Raw genomic sequence first — 19,470 nt, 5'->3', positions numbered from 1 at the left:
TGATATGTTGCACTTGATACTGGCATTTGATTCATCAAATGAACCTTTGAATCTTCTGTTGATATAGCAGATTATATTTTGACAGAAGTTTAATAGTCATTAGTGTAAGAAGAGCCTAATCAGTATTTTTCTTGAAACATTTTTTTTTGAAGTTGTAACTTAGATTTTTGTTAGATTATAGGTCTATATTTTGTTGCTTTAATTTTTTTTCTATGTCAATCAATATGATTCATCCCAACCTTTTTTTTTTCTGATGAGGGGTAACAAAAAAAGTGAAAAGGTGAAGAAATAATAAATTACTTGATCAATGGAGACAGATCAATTGCACCCCCCCCCCTATTTTATGTATCAAGAAGAATATTGTTTTTTGCTGATTTTCTATTGTCCTATGCAAAATAATGAGAGAGAAAGAGGGGGGGGGGCAATCAAATAGTGGGCCAATTGGTAGTGAGGGCTTCATAGAAAATAGAAATACATATTTTGTGAAATGGTGAGGATGGGGTAGCAGCCCCCCTCCCCAGTGAAGGAAAATGGGATATGCAGAGTGAGCGAGGGGGGGGGGGGGGTATTCAGGCTAAAGAGTTTTATACGTTAACTTGTGTGAGAAGTGAAAAAAGGGGGATGTATATATAATGTGTTGAGCTAAATGGTGGAGGGGGCCATGGGAGATTTTTCAAGTGCATGTGACAAAAAGTGTAGAAAGGGGGGAAGGGAAGAAAGAAAGGAAAGGTCTTCTTTGAAGTCTAATTTACAATTAAGGGGGGGGGGGGGAAACCTCACCTCGGGGATGGGGTTATATCTGCTTCAAGATATGAAACTTTATAAGAGGAATACTGACTCTGAAACTTTGCTTTGTAATAAATGTTATCAATTTAAAAGGGGATGGCGTTTAGTTGGGTCCGTACGGTACCGGCGTACGTACGTGATAGATTACCTCTTGACAACGAAATCGGCGTCATTCCTAGTCTTGTATTAAGAACAGAATCTTGACCATTTGTTGATTTGCATTTTTAATGTAAACTTTCGTTTCATTTATTCGATTGATATAACTAATTTCGAGTTTTTTATCTTATAAGGAGCATGAAGACATGTTTTCATAATTACCAAAGTAATAATAAATAAGTGGATGCTATTTTACAGAGATGTTGGTCTTAAGTGGAGTCTACATGTATATAATAACGAGACTGGGATATTCGGTTTGACTTGCTCGACGTCGATCGGGAAGAAGAATCGCTGTTCTGTTTTCTGAATTATTTTTTTTTACACGGTCATGCATGATTAGGATAGGATGCCTCCGAAAGGTAAACCTGTACCTAAAGCTGCTGCGAAACCAGGAGCAAAAGCCACTACATCTAAAGCTGGGACTGGGGCAAGAAAACCTGCTACGACTGGGAAAGCTGCACCAGGTGAGCGTATTTTGATGTCTGTGCTCCCCTTCATCAGACCGGACCCAAAATGGTGTTGCCGTTGGCTACCTCGCTCTTGAGTCTTGCTTCCGATCCGACTGTAGCTGAGGCTGAGCTGTGCAGAATGCATTGAGCAGCAATAGTGCAGTTTCGCAGCCCTGTTAAAAAATGCTTGTTGCATGTGTGGTATAGATCTATCATCTAGGCCTAGTGGTGAATAAGGGTTTTCTCCCTTGATTTACTTCTCTTTCTAGTCTTGGCCTGGTGTAGACCAAAAGCTTCGGTCTCTGTTATGTTGGTTGTTCAGCTGAACTCCGTTGGCTTCACTCACCAAATACAGAGACCGAAGTTCTAGCGCGATCTGTACAGGGGACTCAATGGCCATATGTTTATGTACTTAAGATCGGATAAAACGGGGAAGTGAATTTGCGCGACAGCCGAGGTAAGTCACTGTTTTTGTTCCTTTTAACTCGATTTTTCACCGTTTCTTGGCAATTAATGCCAAGAGGGAATATCAATTTGCATTTTGGTCGCATTAATTTTCAAAATGTTTATTGATTAAAGACAAAAATTGAAGAGCCCCGACGGGGGGATTTTGCATTGCATGTCCCCTAATGGTGGCTGCACGCTAGCGAGCCGTCTGTGTATGAGGAGAACTTAAAAAAAAAAAATGTTAAAAAACTCCTCAAAACAGACGGCTGCCAGCTGTCTAGGCCTGGTGAAGTGTGTGTCACAAGGGTAAAGTGCACTTTACCCCACTCACACTAATACGAGGTTCGTATATATATACGAACCTCGTACACCGGACCGTGTTTGACCGTAGATTTCGAAGTAGTCGGCAAACATTGCTTCATTGCTGAAGTAATATTTGCCGAAACTCCTTCTCGCTACGCACCGGGGCTCTTTCCGGTAAGTAGCAATACATAACAAAATTATACATATGAATGATATTTAACTCATTTCATTTAAAAAGAGCAAATTTCGCTTACCTCGGCCTAGCAAGTGACTTCGTTTGTCTCTTCTACGGAAATACAAGGAAGCCCGTTGGTGGCGCTAATAAATTTCACAACCTTGATTCAGCTCCTCGGTAATTTTATAACTGTCTAAATTCTTTGAATGCGCAATTCTTATGATTAATTTACTAATTATGGGCACCAATAAATAAAATACCTTCAAAAACATAATTCAGGATTACTATTGGCGATGATAACACTTTTGTTGCAATTAATTTAAAACGATGACTAATATAATTTTTTTTTTTAAATACACATGCCTGGAACGAAACCAGCAGTACAAGCAGTATTAACGAACGTCACGGTAGGCCTATACCAAAGTCTATACAATAAAAAGATTGGACACTTCACGGACTTCGCGTAATGCCTTGCGTCGATTTGCGTGTAAAATAGTGTAGGTTCCTAATCTTTCCCTTGTCGTGTCTTTGATATGAATATAAATCGCGCGCCCTCTTTAAGCGAAAATTGATATCTACGCTGACCAAATTTTATCTCCTTGAAATCTTCACTAAAGATCAAGAAAATATACATATTTTTAAGAAAAAACTTCAAGGAGAAGTCACGGAAGGATCTAAATGATTCGGTAAGTGTCATAGCAGAATGTTAAATACCAGATTATTGGTGATATTTTATGTGGGCAAAAGCCCACTATCTTTTTGACTTGTCGTGTGTGTCGCGTGCATATGACTGATATTCCTTCGCACGCGAGATGATATGAACCCATGGGTGACTTTACCCTTGTGACACACACTTCAGTCTTCACCCTTCACCAAGTTCTGCAAGAATCTTCAGGATTGAACTGAGGAAGCAGACTACACAGAAGAAGAAGAAGGGTTTTTATTTTTGTTTTATCTATAAATTTATGTTTTATTTTATTCTATTATATATTTTAAAGGGGAGGGGAGGTACGGAAATATCAGGGGACAGTCACCAAGTCCTTTCCCTTATATTCAACAGTGTTTAGTTTACAAGCAACATCATGATTTAAAGAAAACAAAATGGTATAGGGCCTATAGGTTTCATATCTAAGCTCTTCCAGGGGGCACAGGGTTTCCCTAGAATCCTGAATCAGTGAATGAACTATTAAATTTTGTTCAGGTGGAAGCAAGAAAGCTGGCCCTGCAGCAAAAGGTAGCAAAGATGCCGGCAAATCTACCCAGAAGGCTCCGGCCAAGCCCAAACCTCCGAGCAAGGAACACCTGGCATCCATTCAGATACAGAAATGGGTGCGTCGTTTCCTGGCCCAGTGTAAGCTGAGTAAGATGAAGAAGGAGAAGAAAGATTATGAGGAAATGCTGGAGAAGCTTGAAAAAGAGGTAAAATACTCAAAATTGTGACTTTCTCTTTTTTTTCTTTTCTTTTTTAGTAAAAATTGAATCATGACAGTGTTGAAAATATACCCTTTGATTCAAAAATATATTTTCCGTCATCCACAATTTATATTTATATCCCAGGGGGGGGGGGGCAGTCAAAGGTATTGCTGTACACATGCATGACCAGATTATTTCCAAACACCTAAACAAGTTTTTACTCTATGTGCAAAATAACCCCCTAAACAAGTTTTTCATGGGCTTTCATTTACACATTTTGGCCCCTAAACAAGTTGTCGCCAGAATATGACCCCAGGGAAAATCCTTGGGGAAAAAACATACCCTAAACATGTTTGGCTCGTCTTAAAAAAAAAGCTTTGGAAAAGAAAACATACCCTAAATACGTTTGACCCCGCGATTGACCATTGACCAGTCTTTCAAAACCACCCTTTTTCTTGAAAATCGGTGTTTTTGATACCCTTAATGAGTGCACACGCGGCCCGCATCCAAAACCGAAAAAACACCCCTTTAAACATGTTTTTGGGGTCATGCATGTGTACAGCAATACATTTGACTGGCCCCCCAGGATTTATATTCATTTAATTGTTTTTATTTCATTTGATTTATTAACGTTTCATGACATTGAGAGTGGAATGGATCCCATACGGCTGCAGAATATGTGAAGAACATGGTCTAGTGAATACCACCCTGTATCTGAGTCGTTATTCAGCTGGAAATCATATCATGTATTAAAACAAACTGGAATTAGACATATCAGATGATATGAATACAATTCACTTTGATTTGAACTGCTTTGAAATGAATTGAATGAATGAATGAATTGAATGAATTAATGAATGAATGAATTGAATGAATTAATGAATTAATGAATGAATGAATGAATGAATGAATTGAATGAATTAATGAATTAATGAATGAATGAATGAATGAATGAATGAATGAATGAATGAATGAATGAATGAATGAATGAATGAATGAATGAATGAATGAATGAATGAATGAATGAATGAATGAATTGAATGAATTGAATGAATGAGTGAATAAATGAATGAATGAATGAATGAATGAATTGAATGAATGAATGAATTGAATATATTGAATGAATGAATGAACACGATGAAAATCAATGCTTATTGTGACTACTCAAGTTAAGCTTTTAAAGTGATTGCAACTGAGTAGTTATCTCTTTTTTTAAATGTTCTTTGAGGGATGTACCTTTGTGTTGTGAAAAAAGAAGCTTGGCCAGTTGTTCATACCAGTCATTCCAGTATGTGTTCTTTCTCATTCGAAGGCTTTCCTTGCAATTGTGAAGAAAGAGCAGGAAAAGGCAGAGGAAGAGCACAGGAAGGAGATGGAGAGAAGGAGAAGGAAGAAGCAAGAGAAAACTTGGGAGAAGACGATGTTAGAATCTGCTTTCGATGGTAACATGGACGACCTCCTAACAGTGTTGAAAGAGGTAAAATCGGGTAGGGTATCCTGAACTTGCGTCCCTTAAAGAGGTAGAGGTGTTGTGGCTCAGTGGATAAGTCTCCGATCTGTGCACTACAAGGTCCAGGGTTCAAATCCCACCGTAGCACTCGGGTCCTTTGGCAAGGCATTTATTTACATTTGCCACTCTTCAGCCAGATGTAGAAAATGGGTACCCGGCAGGAAGGAATTCCTTGAATGCTTGAGTGCCCGATCACGGTAGCCTTGCTAAAGCCGGGGTAATAGTATGCAGCACTTAGAAACATTTGTATTATAAAGCGCTATATAAATGTTGCATATTATTTTTATTATTAAAGTCTTTTGATAATAACTTTCTTTTGATAAAATTGCATGAGTCACCAGGGAAAAAATGATTGAATAAGTAAAATTATGTTTGATAAGCTGTAGACCAATTAATATTCCCAGAATATTTATTTAAATGTCATTGAACACCCCCCCCCCCACCCCCCACTCCAGTATTCAATGGGTACATTTTTAGTCTGTTTGCTAGGGATAAGATGCTGATTAAAGCATTAGAAATGAAATTCAACTTTTGGCCTTCTGAATCAATGTTGGAAGGATCAATATTGCTCTTGTAATGATATTTATGTTTTATATTCTTTTAATATTATGCTTTTAATAATTCTAATTGACATGGAACAAAAGAAATAAATACAAAACAAGAATACATGTGTTTTTGCTCAATCTTTAATTATAGACACAACATATTTTCCAGAATTTTATGGTGCTTGATAAGATCTTTATTCTCAATTTGATCTTGTATTTCATTTCAAATCAATATAAAGGTTGATGCCCGTGACAATACGGATGGTGTCTCAACCGACGAGATTGGACGGGCGACCCGTGCACGTCACCAGCTCGCCATGGTCAACTGTGAAGATGCTAACGGCAACACACCGCTATCCGAAGCCGCCAGTGGTGGCGCTACAGAGGTCATTCAAATGCTGATCGACAGAGGAGCTGATATCAATCAGAAAGGCCAATTTGAAAGGACACCACTCTATAGGTATTTATTTTAATCTACTCATCATGCTGAACAAGATATATTATGCTATTACAGGTTTATTTTACCATAATTTATCAATTCCAAATTTACATCTTCTATTGAAAAAAAAAAATTTACCGAATGGGATGCATTACAACTCAACGGCCTGAATTCATAAAAGAGGTTTAAACCAGGAGGGGTTACAAAACTGTTGCTGATGCAATTTTGTGTGATTCGAAAGGCGTGTGCACTGAGAAAGGTGTAGTGATTAATGCATGCCCTTTGCAAAGGACGCGAAGCACAGTTTCGTGTTATATCTGCATAGTCTATGGTTTTGTAAGTCCTCTTAATTTTAACCTCTTTTGTGATTTCAGGCCGAATGGACCATTGTTTGTGTTTTTAGGGCCAAAATTCCTTTTTCCCCTTCTTTTTTTCCCCCAGATAATCATAAATTTATCATGATTGCATGAAATATAAATTATGAAACATGAAATATTTACTGATTTTATGTATAAGTTACAATTGAAAAAAGCAGGATGAAATCAGCTGTTGCTGTTCAGTGTGGGTACATACTTTGGCCCGTATTCTGAAGTCAGGTTTAACTTAGACCACAGTCTAACTCTGTGCTAAAATTATGGGAAGCCAAATGTTTCAAAATCTTGTTTACAGTGAATGCTTCTCATGTTTACTGTGCTCTTTACTAATTCTTTAAGAGTGAATACAACTGTCATACTTATCCTTCCCAGGCAGTTGATAATGTTATGGGAGTCAAATGAGCTGATACATTGGATCTCTACTGTTATAGATTTATGTAACAACTGACTTTCCGTAGTTAAACCACAACTTAAAACCAGAGTTTAAATTAAACCCGACTTCAGAATACGGGCCTTAGTGTATAACTTTTGTTGTGACTTCCATTTCTTTTTACATGAATATTTGACCCCATTAAAATTTGTTATGGATTCATTGACCTCTTTTGTTACAGAGCTGCCTTCGCTGGCCACTTAGAAGCTGTACAGACATTGCTTCAGAACGGAGCCGATCCTCGCATCTACGCCAACGATGGCGCCAAACCCGAACAGGTCGCTTCTCAGGAGCCTGTTAAGAATCTCTTGGAATCATGGGATGTGTCCATGACGGAGTCGTTGCTTAGCAACATCGAGAAGCTGAAGGAGAAGAGGAGAGAGGAAGAGATGAAGAGACAGAATGCCGAGATGGCGAAGTAAGTAATTGAATCAAGTAAAGCGCATGTTGTGGTTGGTTTTTATTTTTTTTGAAAAAAATAAATTAATGCAAAATCATAGTGATCAAAATTTGTGGATCAGATAAGACACACTTGTGGAATGTTAAATCAGCATTTGTTATCTGACAGTTTTGCTTGGTTTCGAGTGACTGAGAAATGCAGATGTGTGACTGTTGCTATGGTAACTGTTGAATAAGACAGACTTTGTCAGATAAAACATCCGACAATTCCTTTCATATAGCGATCCCCTGCTGCTCCGCAATGTATCCACAAACTTTTGCATAGCTATCAAGAAAATGCTTTGGGATCGAATGAAGTATGTTATTATTATTGTAATTATTTTGTTTTGGCGTCGCCTGTGTCTGGAAGGCGAAAAGCGAACTGAATCACTATGACCCGCAGGTCTCTCCTGATATAACTGATTGGGGGGAGAGTGCAGGTGGACCACTACACCGGGGTTTCCCCCTACTCTTATACGAATAGTGCAGCGGGATCTTAACGTGCAAACATGGTGACTCTCCTCTACACATGTCACCCATTTAACCATATAGCACCTACAGATTCCTATGCATAATGGCAATTACTCACTGGAGGAAACAATAAAACTGGTAATAAGTAGGCATTGTTCCAAACAAATTGAAATATTTTTTTTTTAATTTACTTTTGTTCATTACAAGTTATATTTATTTTGTAGCATAGGACCTGTTGAATAGAATGGTACATGGCAAAGTTCAATCAGATGTATGAATATTGACCTTTGACAATCGTTTGCAGAGCGAGAAGAAAAAAAAAAAGTTCGGGTTTCAGCCGCCCCAGTCCCACGCCTTCAAAAAAATGTAAAGTATCACTGACAGAATACTAAAGTTTTCGCCAAATCTTGGATCAAATATGTCAAAAATTAATTCCAACTCACATCTAGATGTCACTCTGTGTGATATCCAACGTTTTGATGAACATATAGCAAGGCCCGAGCTTCTTCGGCGAAGTAAGTGGTTTTCCGAGACATGGACGCAGCCATCTTTGCTGAGATCGACTGCGCAACAGTCTGGAACTTGCTACACACCGATGCATGTCAATCGGTTTTTCTCTATTATACTCAATAGGAGCATACACTTTTCTATGCAGATCTATGTAGCAGCCAACCTATACGGTATGCACACGCAATATTACCACGGTAAATCATAGACAAGATATACTATAGCGCAAAGAAAACGTACGGGCGGTTAAGGGCGGTTCAGTGTGTAATAGGAAGGGCGGTCTCGGGCGGTTCAGGTGCTAAAGGGTTAACATCCTATCCGAGGGACGGAGTGTTTTTTTTTCCATTAACATAGCCTGCATCATGTTAACCATTAAGATAGCCAGATGAATAAAGAAGTCAAACGTTTCGTTCATCCAATAAAGACAAATTTTTTTTTCTGTGAACAATGAATGATTCAATTAGTTTTTTGACAATCATTGTAGTGCATATTTATAATTGAATTGCTGAACACTGCTCACTAATCACACTGTTATTGCCCTCTAGATTTTCTTGAACACGAGGCACGTTTACTAATTCATTTCTCTAGTCCTGGCATACTTGTCCTTCATTTTCATCCTAAATATAAACGCCATGTGTCAGTGTTCTTACAAGCTTTTTTTTCTTCATTTGGTTGGTGTAATGCCAATTCGTCCAATTACCAACTCGTCTGCTGTCATTTGGTCTACCATCAGATCATTCACTCTCCACAGGGTCTTATTGCCATTTCGTCCACCCACCATTTCATCTAATGACCAGTTGATCCAATAGCCATTTAGTCCATATACCATTTGGTCTAATTGGACTCAAGTGCGAAATGAATGACAAGGAAGTGGGCATTTTACCAACTGGTTATGAGACGAAATGGTCATAGACAAAATGGTGATTAGATGAAGGGTTTATATGACCAAATGGTTGTTAGACGAAATGGTGATGGACGGAATGGCCTTGTACTAAATGAAGATAGACCATGTGATGAGTGGACGAGTTGGCAGTAGACGAATTGGCAATTTACCTTCTTGCAGTATGTTACTCTAATGGGTGAATTCATGTTGTAAATACAGTAATAGTTCAAATTTCAAAAAGTTAGAACTCGTTTGGTGTTTTTGTGTAGGTTTGAGAATCAGCTTGCAGAAGCGCAGAAGGTCAATGATGCGATGCAGAAGCAGCTGAGTAGAGCATATTGTGAACTTGAGAAGAGGATAGTAGAGCATGATAAGTGTATGCAGACTGGATTCAAGACTGATATCACTTTACAAGTATGTAGACAGGAGCATATCCCAGATAAAGCAATAACTGACCTATTAAATTGCAAATACACGTACTTACTATATTCATCAAGTTTGGTGAAAGTTGGGATTTAAAATTATAGCTTTTTGCTCTGGTGTAATGAGTTATTACTGAAACATACTTTTGTTGTCGTCATTCAGGAATATCTTGCCACGAAAATGCCCATTATGAGCAGTCTTGAAGTGAAAGCCAGTCAGTCAGTTAGTAATAAAAAGTTTAAAATTCGGTTTTGTCCTTGTTGAACAGGGGTGACTAGAATCACCTTACAGTCTAGACAGGAATAACCGTCGTTTCTGGTGATTTATTCAACAATTTCTGACATTTTACTGTAATCCCCATTTACCGACGGTAGGGTGTACGTGTGGGCTCGCATGTGTTCTCATTCCCTCCCTTTTGTCAAATCACAGTCCAAAGTTTGATGTAATTTTACACATCGAATTTACAATCTAAGGATGTATAAACAACAAACTTTTAGACCTTGATATTTCAATGTTTAAATACTTTAAACGATATAGATGAAAAAGGCATGAAAAATATACTTTACCGATGTTTAATTGGGTTGAACACGATAAAAATGGTCAAAATGGCAGCCAAACTATAAAATATTTACGAACGAACGTCAACAATCACGAATGTGATATCGATATTGCTTTCGATATTATACGATCTGCTCCATATGCGAACGAAACCGAAGATAAACGATACTAGTTATACTAGTACTAGTTATAATCGCGATATATCGATTCGAGACATTAAGTTAATAACGATAATGACGTCATTCAAGATGGCAACTTGCAAGAAAAACCGTCAGGTCAGGTGAAAATGTCTTAGATGACAGATTTCTCAATCATCCAGAGGATTTTTTTCAATAACTCCGGCCCAAGGTATGCAATTACTTAAGTTATTTATATTTCCCTGATAATGGAAACCATGAAACTTTCAATTTTGCTTAAAAAACAGTTTTAAATCGCGATCTATAAAACGCTAGTTCACTATACGTTGGCTGTAGGTACGGGGCCCCATCCCCTTCAGTCTATGTATGGTGAGTGGAGCCAACGTAGTTCAGCGGAACAACCAAAATACAGAGACTGAAGCTTTTGGTCTACTTACAGTCATACTTGTGATAATCGCTCTTGCCTGCTCCTTGAAGTTAAAGATAAATTTCAAAGTTTTACTGGCAATGATCTGAAAACAGAATTTAACAAGTGATATCCTGATTGTTTCCATGATGTGTAATTGAAAATTATGTGACAAAAGAGTTACAATTGATACTCATGCCTAGAAGTGCTAATACCTCAGTCACATTTGCTCTACCATGGCCGTACAGCGAGCCGAAAACAGCCGTTTTAACATTTTTTGTAATAGCTACATATTGGTGGATTTGATAAAATTAAATGAAACGGCTGTTTGCGACTCGCCGTACGGCCATCGTAGAGCAAATATGACTGGTATTATTTTGAAGTACCATGTATTATATGTACTGGACATTTTCATCTGATATTGAATATTTTAGATACTTCATACTCAAAAATGCCAAAACTTTACTGTGGTGATATAACAATTCACCTTGACCTTCTGTCAAAACTATTGTCTGCTGCAAGTGTGTGATTACTCGAATTGAACTTCATTGTTCTTTGTAACATTACATCTTTCTTGTGGCTTGCTGTAGCTCTTGTAACTATCAGTTATTACTTATTTTATTTTTATTTATTTATTTATTTATTCATTCATTCATTTATTATTTATTTATCTATTTATTTATTCATCCATCCATTCATTCATTTCATTCCTTTATTCATTTTTTATTTATTTATTTGTTTATTTATTTATACATTTGTTAATGTGTTCATTCATTTGTTAATTTATTTAATAAATTAATTTCTTCATTGAATAATTCATTGATTGATTTGTTTGTTTGTTTATTAATTTTGCCTAGTGTGTTCATGATGCCGAGCATGATCTTGAGATGGCTAAGCTATCAGCTGACGAAGCAAGGAATAAAGTTAATAATATCAAACTACAGATTAGAGAGCAAAAGAAGGCTGCCAGTGGTTAGTACCTTACATTCACTTTTAAACTTAAACAGCATTGCCAAACATTGATTTGACTCTACAGAAAGTCTGAGCTGCAAGGTCCCTCCTATCACCTGTGTCTGTGATATGATATAAAAATGATGCCCAGAGAAAGTCGCACCCAAAAATCATTATTTAGTGCTTGAAAAAAGTGTCCAGAAACATCATCTTAATTTAGTCCCACACACTAACATGCATTATATTAATTTCCTGAGGAGATTTAGTAATTGATTTTCAGGCGCGGATATCTTGAAAGTGTCTGCACGAATTTGATTTTTGTTTTCTTCCAGGGTGTTTTTTTTTCATCCACATGCATGCACAGTATTAAAATCAACATGAATTAAAGTTCAGTATTTTCTTTAAAATTAGACATCAATAATATTAGCCTATGCCTTTGAATATATATACCTTCAATTAATTACAAAATTTTCTGTTGATAAATCTCTAATTAGTCAAAAATGTGTTGATTAGTATTTAATGAGTCAATATCAGATTCGCCTACCATCAAATAATGATTTCTTAAATAAATCAATCTTTAATTACCCGGTATTAAATCTCTGGAATGTGTCACTCTTCAATTAGTCAAACTTTGATCAGACAAGTCTCAATTAGGCAAACTTCAAGAAGACAGTTTCCAATGAAACCTTCAAATGTACAAATTTAGATTATTCACAATTGCATTAGGCCTCTCAGGAAAATTGAGTGATGCATAAAGACACGCTATAGACATCCAGAGGATATAAATGAGATTTATCTGAAAATTATATGTTTTATTTTCAAAAACAAGTTCATGAAAATTTGTATTATCAACTAATCACAAAATCATTTTTTTCTCTCAGGGGAAGATGAGGTAGGTGTAAAGGTGAACTTCAAGGAGCTGAATGATGTGTTATTAAGAGACGTGGGAGGAAAGATCAAATCCGATGGTCGCTGGCCGATGCTCCTTGACAACTCAGGGAGAGCATCAACGTTTCTCCGTTATCAGGACACTAACTTCATCAACGCCCTCAACCCAAATCATATGCAGCCAGAGGTTATAAGGTGTGCTGTGTTAGGAGCCATAAGGTATGTTAAGTGGTTGTTTTTCATTATTATTTTTGTCTCGCCTGCATAGCAGAGCGAGACTATAGACGGCGGCGTCGTCAACATTGAAATCTTAACCAAGGTTAAAGTTTTGAAATGTCATAACTTAGAAAGTATATGGACCTAGTTCATGAAACTTGGACATAAGGGTAATCAGGTATTACTGAAGATCCTGTCTGAGTTTCAGGTCACATGACCAAGGTCAAAGGTCATTTAGGGTCAATGAACTTAGACCATGTTGGGGGAATCAATATCGAAATCTTAACCAAGGTTAAGTTTTTGAAATGTCGTCATAACTTCTAAGGTATATGGACCTAGTTCATGAAACTTAGACATAAGAGTGATAGTGTATAACTGAAGATCCTACCTGAGTTTCAGATCACATGACCAAGGTCAAAGGTCACTTAGGGTCAATGAACTTTGACCATGTTGGGGGTATTTGAGGAATTGTCATCATAACTTTGACATTTTATGGATCTAGTTCATGAAACTTAGACGTAAGAGCAATGAAGTATCCCTGAACATCTTGTGCAAGTTTCATATCACATGATCTAGGTCAAATGTCATTTAGGGTCAACGAACTTTGATAATGTGGGGGTATTGCCAAATTGGTGGAATTATCATAACTTTAAAGTATATAGATCTAGTTCATGAAACTTGGGACATTAGAGTACCCATGTATCCCTGAATATATTGTGCTTGTTTGGTCACATGACCAATATCAAAGGTCATTTAGGGTCAATGAACTTTGGCCGTGTTGGGGGTATATGTTGAATTTGCTTTATAACTTAGAAAGTGTATGGCTCTACACATGTAGTTCATGAAACATAGACATAAGGGTAATCAAGTATAAATGATTGTTTTGCACATGTCTTAGGTCACATGATCATGGTCAAAGGTCATCTTGGGTCAATGGACATAGTATTCTTTTGTGAATGATTATTTAATAGCTGTTTTCAAAGTCAGCACTGCTGCTACATGTATATCGAATTGCGTAATGCAGGCGAGACTGCCAGAGGCGTTCCACTTGTTTGTTATTACGTATTGATATTTGGGAAGGGGTTGCCCGTATTTTCTTTCTCCCCCCCCCCCTGCCCCTTCCATTTCTACCTTTCTTACTCTGGCCATAATTCTCTTTCTATCCCTCATTCTTCCTCTCTCTTCCTTTTTCATTCTCTCTCTCTTACTTTATTAGATCTTTACATAAAGAATGTCATGGTATTTTGTCACATACTAGAAAGATATTCTTTCCCCCCAGAACTCTGGCCCACAATTGATCGACTGGGTGGTCATTCTGTTAGACTATGAATTAATTTTTGTTTTATTCTTTCCACAACTGGACTGTTTAGTAAAACATTGAAATAATTTGACTGAACTACTGCACAAAATTTAGAATAACTTCCAGCATTATTCTCAATCCAAACTCCTGTTGTCATTGGTATATTCTTCTTGTCTAAACACTCCACTTAATAGAAATAAATCATTTTTCATGGTGACATATTTCCACTTTACATGTTTTTGCATCCTTTCTCAGGTATGGCAAACCGTTTGTGCTTGATTTCCTGGAGGTGGACATGTTTGAGACGTGTGTTTCAAGGTTTGATGAAGTTCAGCCAGGACTGCTAGAAGACATCCTTAATAAGAGTATACTAGAGAATGAAAAGTGAGTATTTTATTCCACATAGAGTCCAATCTCGTTTTATCCAACAAGTATTCAAACGGAAGCTTTTCAGAAAAAAAACTTTAAATTTGAATCAAAAGAATATGAAGCCTTGGACTGGTTTCAGTGAATGGGTACATCGTGGTGTAGTGGTTTTGACTCTTGTCTTTCAATCTGAGGGATGTGTGTTCGATTCCCAGCCATGGCATGTTTTCCTTCAGCAAGAAATTTACCCAAATTTTGTTCTGCACTCAACCAAGGTGAGGTGAATGGGTACCCAGTAGGAAAAAATTCCTTGAATGCCAGAGCGCCTGTAGGCAGTACAGTTGAGTAGTAATTGCGCAATATAAATGTACAATTATTATTTTTACCAGTGTTAATGAGACAAACTATCACTTCCTTTGCAATATATGAATTGCCAGCTTCCCCCTAGATTAGCTTTGGAAAGATGGCCAGATCCAAAGAAACGAAATGGTAATTAGATACATCACTTTCACTAATTGTAATCATTTCATTAATATCTACAATGCCTTGCTAGTGATAGTTTGCCCCATTATCTTGACCAACCTTACTAATGCAGCGGAGTCTTCGTAATAATCGCCAAACTCAAAGCATTATTTTTCCCATACCATAGATGCAAAACATGTCTTATTTGCACCCAGGCATGATATTCTCCCCACTAAAAACAGAATTCCGATATTTAAAATAATTTTTTTCAGATTTTTTTTTAATGTGAAATCCTTTGCCCAAGAACATTCTCATGCTGTTTTTTACTGCTTTTTTAAGTGAAATGGTAAACCTATCATGCAGACTCACCTTTAAAAATCACTTTCGATTTCTTTACTATGCAAGAGCTTGTATCCCCAACCGGGGCGCCTCGGACCTCGGTGGTGACTTAGCGACCCTTGGCTATTTTTCAGAGGGGAATATTATGCCTGTTTGCACCCTAAATAGAGCAGATATCAGTGTTCCCAAGAGGTCCCACATATTCATCTGTATTTTTTTCTTCAGATATCTATACCTTGTGAGAGACAGCGATGGTGAGGAATACAACAAGAACAAATTCATGCAGAACAGGGTCCAGAACTTCAAGATGCTCCTAGTCTCGAAGAATGAACTGGATGACGCGATAATGGAGAGGTTCTATGTACTCAGGGTAGTACTAGGTTGATCGAATTCATGCAAGTCGCGTCCTTATTGTGATGTCATTCCTACATTTAAATCCTGAGAGATTGTTCAACAATAGTGTACTCAATACTCACTTTTTTTCTCTTCTCTTTGAAGAGATTTTTCAACCTCTGTTATAAACAGTTACTGATTAATCCTTATTCTTCCCTGCTCCTGAGATTCATCATTCAGTTCAGTATTTCTGTCAATTTTCCATTCTCTCTTGTGACGCATGCTATCAAGAGAAAATAAAGTTGGCATCAGCAAGGAAAATTAGGCCCCTCGTGAAAATGGACAGTTGCGAGGTTTAATGGTGAAGATAGTCATAGATCAATTGACCCTTTTCATCTTTTGTTGCCCCTAAAGCTCATATTAAGTAATGGCAGCAACATATTATTTGATCTAAAAGTAATTGGATATAATGTCAAACTATGTGCCAGAACTCTCAGCCTGATATTCACTCTAGAATGGTTCCTGAAAGTTTGCGATTTCCAACCATTGCTTTCGACATAATCCGCTAGCAAAATTGATGTCTGCCCTACTGAAGTGCGAAAGTCAACAATGCAGTATGTTTCAATATTTCAATTGAAAATTTTTATTCAAAATTTAAATGTGTTAACTGTTGATTGTGTGTCTTTCAATAATTCCTTGTAATTTTGTGTGTGCTGGTTCGTATATAAACTGTATTAAATCTCAGATCTTATATTTATACCGCTTTTGTTATCTATTCCATAGACCTCAGTTCATTCCATATACTTTATGTGTAAATGATTGCATGAGCCTATCAGAGACAACAATCCTTGGTGGAAGTGCTTCCATTACTGTGTATTTTTTCTTGGATTTAAGCATTTAACTTGATAAGGAAAGATCACTGGTTGATCTCTGACATAGCACTGGCATCCTCTGGCAAGGCTACTGTGATAGGATGAGACCCAGGGGATACTTACTATAAAAATTAATGTATGTTATGTAATATGTGCCGCGGTCTAGACCCTCATTTTCAGCCTAAATTTCCATTCCAGAGCATCACCACTTTAGAAAGTCAGTAGCCACGGCCATTGTGACCATTATTATACTAGAAATATTCCCCAGGGAATGGCAAATGAAATGAATGAACTGATTAATGCCTCTGTATGAATGTCTGCAATGAGCCTCATCAATCAAGCTGCTACTTTTTGTTGCCAGTTATCATAACAGGGGGTGTGCCATAAAGCTGTTCGTAAGTTACGAGCAACTTTATGGACAACTGGAATGAAAATTTGGTGTAGACCCTGTATCATTCACTACAAGAAAGGATCACCAGTCAAATAAATAATTAGTTCTTCATGTTTCTCTAACAACACCACAGGGGTAACACAGCTACTTATTATTTATCTGTAATTGAATCCTTTGATTAGGATCACCAAACGTTCGTTAAAGTCGCTCGTGTCTTACAAACAGTTTTATTTACACACATTTTTACGCACAACTGGAACATGTACTTAAGTGCTAAATCGTGTACACAGGAATCACTGGAGGACCCGGGGGGGGGGGGCACAGCCGGCCCGTGCCCCCTCTTTTGAGGACGTACCCTTTTTTTTGGTCAAACTTTCTCGTGAACGAAATATCCTTAATTCTCTGTTGAAAACCTTTTTCTTTTTTCTTAGGAAAAACTGCCCCCCCCCCTTTTGGAAAATCCTGGATCCGCCCCTGACAGGGATATATCACTTAGCACAAGAAAGGGATTCCAGTCTTGCATTAAGTCATTTGTAATTGATAAAGAGCTTAATGAAACACTCTATTCTTGTGAGTAAAAAAAAATGACACCTCACAAATCTTCAGCTTAAGGGAAAAATCTTCATGAACACATACATATTACATGGCCTGTAAGAGTATCTTCTCCAAAATAATTTGTTACCATATTTATGTGGTATGTGTTGACGCTTGGATAATCAGGAGGTATTTTTTTATTGTGATGTAAAGTTTGATAAGGCATGGCTGCAATGAATGAATTCAGATGCCAATGATGTCTTAATCCTACACGAGTCAGTAAGCCGGTTTGCAAACCTCTATTCAATAAAATTAACTCGAGAATTGATACTCAGTAAAAAGTGTTTATTAAACAATTCTAATGTTAATTATTGAAAAGTGTTTTGCAATGGATTTTAAAACAACCCAGGCTTATGAGTTATGACATTGACATCTGGATTCATTAATTGGAGTTGTGCCTTACTTTGACGCAAGACAAAATTTACACCACTGCAAAGAATACCTATATACTAATTATCCAAGTGTGAAGACATACCACATAAATATGGTATCAAATTATTTGGGAGAAAATCTTCTTTCGGCTATACAATGATTATGTGCTCGTGTCATTTTTTGTCTCACCTGCATAGCAGAGTGAGACTATAGGCGCCGCTTTTCCGACGGCGACGGCGGCGGCGTCAACACCAAATCTTAACCTGAGGTTAAGTTTTTGAAATGACAGCATAACTTAGAAAGTATATGGACCTAGTTCATGAAACTTGGCCATAAGGTTAATCAAGTATTACTGAACATCCTGCCTGAGTTTCATGTCACATGACCAAGGTCAAAGGTCATTTAGGGTCAATGAACTTAGACCGTGTTGGGGGAATCAACATCAAAATCTTAACCTAAGGTTAAGTTTTTGAAATGTCATCATAACTTAGAAAATATATGGACCTAGTTCATGAAACTTATACATAAGGTTAATCAAGTATCACTGAACATCCTGCATGAGTTTCACGTCACATGATCAAGGTCAAAGGTCATTTAGGGTCAATGAACTTTGGCCAAATTGGGGGTATCTGTTGAATTACCATCATAACTTTGAAAGTTTATGGATCTGATTCATGAAACTTGGACATAATAGTAATCAAGTATTACTGAACATCCTGTGCAAGTTTCAGGTCACATGATCAAGGTCAAAGGTCATTTAGGGTCAATGAACTTTGGCCAAATTGGGGTATTTGTCGAATTACAGCCATAAATTTGAAAGTGTGTTGGTCTAGTTCATAAAACTTGGACATAAGAGTAATCAGGTATCACTGAACATCCTGTGCGAGTTTCAGGTCACATGATCAAGGTCAAAGGTCATGTAAGGTCAAAGAACTTTGGCCACGTTGCTGGTACATGTATTTGTTGAATTGCCATCATATCTCTTTAAGTGTATTGGTCTAGTTCATAAAACGTGGAAATAAGAGTAACCAAGTATCACTGAACATCTTGTGCGAGTCATAGTAGTTTTCAAAATCAGCACTGCTGCTATATTGAATCGCGTGATGCAGGTGAGACGGCCAGAGGCATTCCACTTGTTTTTTTTTTTTGGGGGGGGGGGGTTACTCACACGGTAGATCCAGATTACGTCGGTATCTTTGTATGGATTTCCACTTGCAATTATAGTAGTTTGCAAGTATATGTTGATTTTGTAGTTTTTACTGAAATTCAAGCTGAATGCATGAGCCTTGATCTAATATATATAGTGCCTTCTTTTTGTATTTTACTTCTGAAATGCATTAAAATGCTTGTTCACATTAGGCCTAATACGTTCCGTCCATGTTCTTTTCAGAGCAAGTTTTTCTTCCATCCAGGACTGAGACATCGTCCTTCCGTCCATTAATGTGTATATTGATATATATTATACATCTTTGGATTTTTAAGTTTTTTTATGATTTTAAATTAAATATTTTGAAAAGAATTCTAATTGTCTTGTTT

General features: G+C 37.2%; 1 protein-coding gene across 1 annotated transcript; it reads left to right on the top strand.

The window, feature by feature from the left end:
• Nucleotides 1–1,162: 1,162 nt before the first annotated feature.
• LOC129279799 (IQ motif and ankyrin repeat domain-containing protein 1-like) lies at nt 1,163–18,962 on the top strand. The gene is made up of 10 exons (XM_064111984.1): nt 1,163–1,406; nt 3,518–3,735; nt 5,042–5,206; nt 6,024–6,244; nt 7,209–7,445; nt 9,596–9,740; nt 11,708–11,822; nt 12,683–12,908; nt 14,461–14,589; nt 15,598–18,962. Exons 1-10 carry the CDS (start codon nt 1,289–1,291, stop codon nt 15,755–15,757), a joined length of 1,734 nt encoding a protein of 577 aa, XP_063968054.1. The 5' UTR covers nt 1,163–1,288; the 3' UTR covers nt 15,758–18,962.
• The last annotated feature ends 508 nt before the right edge of the window (nt 18,963–19,470 follow it).

The sequence above is a fragment of the Lytechinus pictus genome, chromosome 17 (assembly GCF_037042905.1).
Source record: "Lytechinus pictus isolate F3 Inbred chromosome 17, Lp3.0, whole genome shotgun sequence".
Classification (NCBI taxonomy): Eukaryota; Metazoa; Echinodermata; class Echinoidea; order Temnopleuroida; family Toxopneustidae; genus Lytechinus; species Lytechinus pictus.
The sequence above is the reverse complement of the archived record's forward strand: the minus strand, read 5'-3'. Positions and strand labels throughout refer to the sequence as shown.